The sequence below is a fragment of the Colobus angolensis genome, unplaced genomic scaffold, assembly GCF_000951035.1.
Source record: "Colobus angolensis palliatus isolate OR3802 unplaced genomic scaffold, Cang.pa_1.0 Scaffold60, whole genome shotgun sequence".
In the NCBI taxonomy this organism is placed as follows: Eukaryota; Metazoa; Chordata; class Mammalia; order Primates; family Cercopithecidae; genus Colobus; species Colobus angolensis.
The window spans coordinates 351,260-355,386 of record NW_012119599.1 but is presented as its reverse complement, the minus strand read 5'-3'; the positions used below and the strand labels follow the sequence as shown (position 1 = coordinate 355,386).

At 57.7% G+C, this 4,127-nt stretch overlaps 1 protein-coding gene across 1 annotated transcript in view; it reads left to right on the top strand.

The window, feature by feature from the left end:
* NPAS1 (neuronal PAS domain protein 1) overlaps positions 1–4,127 on the top strand; it is a gene marked incomplete at its 3' end in the record, with an annotated part of 31,584 nt that overhangs the window by 23,498 nt on the left and 3,959 nt on the right. Inside the window, exons 7-11 of the mRNA XM_011963141.1 lie at positions 1,367–1,482; positions 1,721–1,878; positions 2,739–2,845; positions 3,284–3,431; positions 3,739–3,842. Of these exons, the coding sequence (XP_011818531.1) occupies positions 1,367–1,482; positions 1,721–1,878; positions 2,739–2,845; positions 3,284–3,431; positions 3,739–3,842 (633 nt within the window). The remainder of the gene's footprint in view (positions 1–1,366; positions 1,483–1,720; positions 1,879–2,738; positions 2,846–3,283; positions 3,432–3,738; positions 3,843–4,127) is intronic.

The following is a 4,127-nucleotide window of genomic DNA, read 5'->3' as shown; positions in this document are numbered from 1 at the left end:
AAAAAAACTGCATTAAATCTTAAGCACAGCCCCACAATGCAGGAACTGTTATCTCCATTTTACAGCAGAAAACTGAGGCACAGCGCAGAGAGGTTAAGTTAATTGCCCCAGATCACACAGCTGTAAGTGACTGAGTTGGATTCCAGCCCAGGTCTGTCTGCTCCGGGGTCAGCAAGCCTAACCCTTCTCTCCAGTGGAAATTTCCACTCCTGTGTATGGGAGGGAGGGTGCTGCAGATTACCCTGCCGGCTCTTTTTAGCTCTGAGATGTTGGGGGCCTATGAGGCTAACTATCCTGTAAATAGGATTTTCCAATCTTGGGTTTGCTTAACACCAAAAACATGTGAGACATCAGCTGTGCTTGCAAGCGCGGGGCGACGTCTGCAACACGTGCAGGCTGCTGGGGAGCGGGGCTGGGTTCGTACCTGAGTTTGAGGCACAGGGTCATCTGTGTGTGAGCATAGTTTTAGGACTGTTTTGTGGGGGTTACAGAAGGATCTGAATTTGTGAGTCTTATTTGTTGCTATTCCCCAATCCCCTGTTCTGGGCCAGCCCCTGTCCTGGTGACACACTAGTGACCATGACAGCTCCAGCGTCACCCACCTGGGGCTCCCAGTCCTGTGAGGGGAGACTGACATGTCCTCAGACAGTGGCAACCCAGATGGGGCAGGGCTGGGATAGGGGAACCCAGAGGGGATGGCTGACCCGGCCTGGGGTCAGGGAGGGCTTCTTGGAAGAGAAGTCTCTGCTAAGACCTGGAGGATGGGGCTTGAGAGGTGGGCTTTCTTCTAAAGGCCCTAGGGAGCTATGGCAGGTTCAGAGGAAAGGAGGGTCGGGGCGGGTTTCAGCATTAGAAAGATGTGGATGGGGCCAGGCGCGGTGGCTCACGCCTGTAATCCCAGCACTTTGGAAGTCCGAGGCAGGCAGATCACGAGGTCAAGAGATCAAGACCATCCTGGCCAACATGCCAAAACCCCATCTCTATTAAAAGTACAAAAACTGGCTGGGCGTGATGGCACACGCCTGGAAACCCAACTACTCGGGAGGCTGAGGCAGGAGAATCGCTTGAACTGAGGAGATGGAAGTTGCAGTGAGCCGAGACCATGTCGCTGCACTCCAGCCTGGCGACAGAGTGATAGTCTCAAAAAAAAAAAAAAAAAAAAGAAAAGAAAAGATGCGGATGGCTGCCACATAGGGAAGCCCATATACCGTCCCCATGAGCTTGCAAAGCCATCAGGCATGCTTCTGAGTGCGGCTGTGGTCTGGTGGGCATCTTGTGTCTATGTCCGGCTGGCTCTGCAAGGGTCAGGGTGGCCTGTGTGTTCCCTCTTCAGGACCCCATAACCTTCCTTCGCTCTCTGTCCCAGAGGCCAGCCTCACCAAGGTGCCCCCCTCCTCCCTGGTCCAGGAGCGCTCCTTCTTTGTCCGCATGAAATCCACGCTCACCAAAAGGGGGCTGCACGTCAAGGCCTCGGGGTACAAGGTGGGTGTGAGCAGTCAGGCTCCTGTATTCCAGCCAGCCATGTCCCCGGATTGAGAGTGACCGAGGGAACCAGGCTGGTGGCTTCACTGACTGCAGATGGCTTAGGGAACTGAGTCTGGGAATGGGGGGGGTCACACAGTGCTCAGCACTGTGGGGGACAGCGGGAACCCAGCCCAGTGATGGTCCTCTTGCCGCCACCGGCCCGCCTTGCCCCTCCAACCGTGCCCACCACCAGCAGGTCATCCACGTGACTGGACGCCTTCGGGCCCACGCCCTGGGCCTTGTGGCCCTCGGGCACACGTTGCCTCCGGCCCCCCTGGCTGAGCTGCCACTCCACGGACACATGATCGTCTTCCGTCTCAGCTTGGGTCTCACCATCCTTGCCTGTGAGAGCAGGTACCGGGGTTGGGGGCTGTGGCAGGTAGATCGGGGTCACAATGGAGATCTGGGGGTACATGGGAAGTCAGAGGGAGTGCCGGGTCTGCAGGGTAAGGCACTGTGGAACCATGGGAGGCGGGACAGCAGTGGAGGGACAGGGTGATAGGGAGAAGGGAGGGAAGGCAAGGGACCAGGGCAGAGGCCTGGCCCAGGGGTGCCTTCGGGGATGGAAGAGGGGCTGTGTCTTGGGTCCAGGCCCTCCTTCTGGGGCTGCAGAGCTTGGCCCATCTCAGCCCATTTCTCTGGCCTCTCATCTCCCATCCATTTCCTCTCCTGCACTCCACAGTGGAGACAAATGAAGTGCTGAAATAGCCCCATGTTCTGAGGCCTCCAGGGTGCCTAGGGCCTTGCCACTCAGCATCCGCCTGAATGCTCACGGCTACCCCGGGAGAGACACTGTTTTGTGGTTTGTTTTGAGACGGAGTCTCACTCTGTCACACAGGCTGGAGTGCAGTGACATGATCTCAGCTCACTGCAACCTCCACCTCCCGGGTTCAAGTGATTCTCCTGCCTCAGCCTCTCAAGTAGCTGGGATTATAGGCGTGCACCACCACAACCAGCTAATTTCTGTATTTTTAGTAGAGACAGCGTTTTACCATCTTAGGCAGGCTGGTCTCGAACTCCTGAGCTCCAGTGATCCGCATGCCTCAGCCTCCCAAAGTGTTGGGATTACAGGTGTGAGCCACCACACCTGCCAACACTGTTATTGCACCCATTTTACAGCAAGGGTTTGAACCCCAGGTGACTCTGGAGCCAACTCTGCCTCTCCCCCCACCCCGTGGTCTTGGACTCCTCCCCTCTTCTCTGTCACCCCCCAGAGTCAGCGACCACATGGACCTGGGGCCCTCAGAGCTGGTGGGCCGCAGCTGCTACCAGTTCGTCCACGGACAGGACGCCACCAGGATCCGCCAGAGCCATGTGGACTGTGAGACCCACCTCCACCCACCACGCCTGCCTACCACCCCCCAGACCTGAGTACCCCACTCCCTGGTCCCTGGAAGTCCTTCTTCAGGGCTGCCCACGGTGCCTCCTGCTGCACCTACAGCTCCAGGGACTCCGTTTAGCACTGGAAGAGCAGCAAGGAGACTGAACAATGCCTCAGGATGTGGGGGGAGGGGTATCGGGGGGCTGTGGGGTCTCCAAAACACCCAAGAGGCCTCACTGCTGGGCTACCTCTCAGTCTCTCTGACTCTGCCTCTCTCTCTGTGCTTTCACCTTTTATCTCTTCTTCCCACTGTCTCCCTGCCCACTCCCCTGCTCTCTCGCACTCCGCCTGTCTCCTCCTATCTACCTGCCTCTCTCTGTCTCATCCCTGTCCCCACCCCACCCCTTCCCGTCTCTCCCACCCCTGGGCTGGGCCCAGTGCTGGACAAGGGTCAGGTGATGACTGGTTACTACCGTTGGCTGCAGCGCGCCGGGGGCTTCGTGTGGCTGCAATCCGTGGCCACGGTGGCTGGGAGCGGGAAGAGCCCCGGGGAGCACCATGTGCTCTGGGTCAGCCACGTGCTCAGGTGAGGGCTGTGCCCACCCCTCCTGCAAGGGACTCGGGGCCCTGCTGTCTCTCCCCACCTTGGGTGAGGGTGCTTTGGAGAGGGCTTCTAGAATGGGACAAGCCCTCTGCAGATAGGAAGGGGAAGGAGGGGGAGGATGGTGAGAGCAGAGGCCCAGAGTGGAACAGTCTTGCTGGCAGGAGACAGAGGAGTCACCAGGGGGAGGGGGACAGTATCTCTGAGGAAGGCAGGGGCAGGCTCACAGCCTCCTTAGGCTCAGGTGAAGGGTCTGAACTCTTGACTCTGGGGCACTGGGGAGCCATGGCAGGCTCTTACCAGGGGAGGCCCACAGAGCACAGCAACTAATGGAAAGAAGCAGTGAGGGGTGTTCCAAGCAGAGAAAGGGTTCCAAGCAACAGCCTGACCCTAAAGGTAATGCTTGGGGTGGGAGTAGAAAGCAGTGAGAAACCAGCCTGAAGATGATGGCCTGGCCTTTTGGTGCAGGGGCACTGGGGAGCCATAGAAAGCTTTACAGCTGGAGAGGATCATAGTCAAATCTGCTTTTTAGAAAGACTGCTCTAGACCAGACATAGTGGCTCATGCCCGTAATCCCAACAATTTGGGAGGCTGAGGCAGGTAGTTTGCCTGAGCCCAGCAGTTGAAGACCAGCCTGGACAACAAAGTGAGGTCCCATCTCTATAAAAAAAACATTTTTTT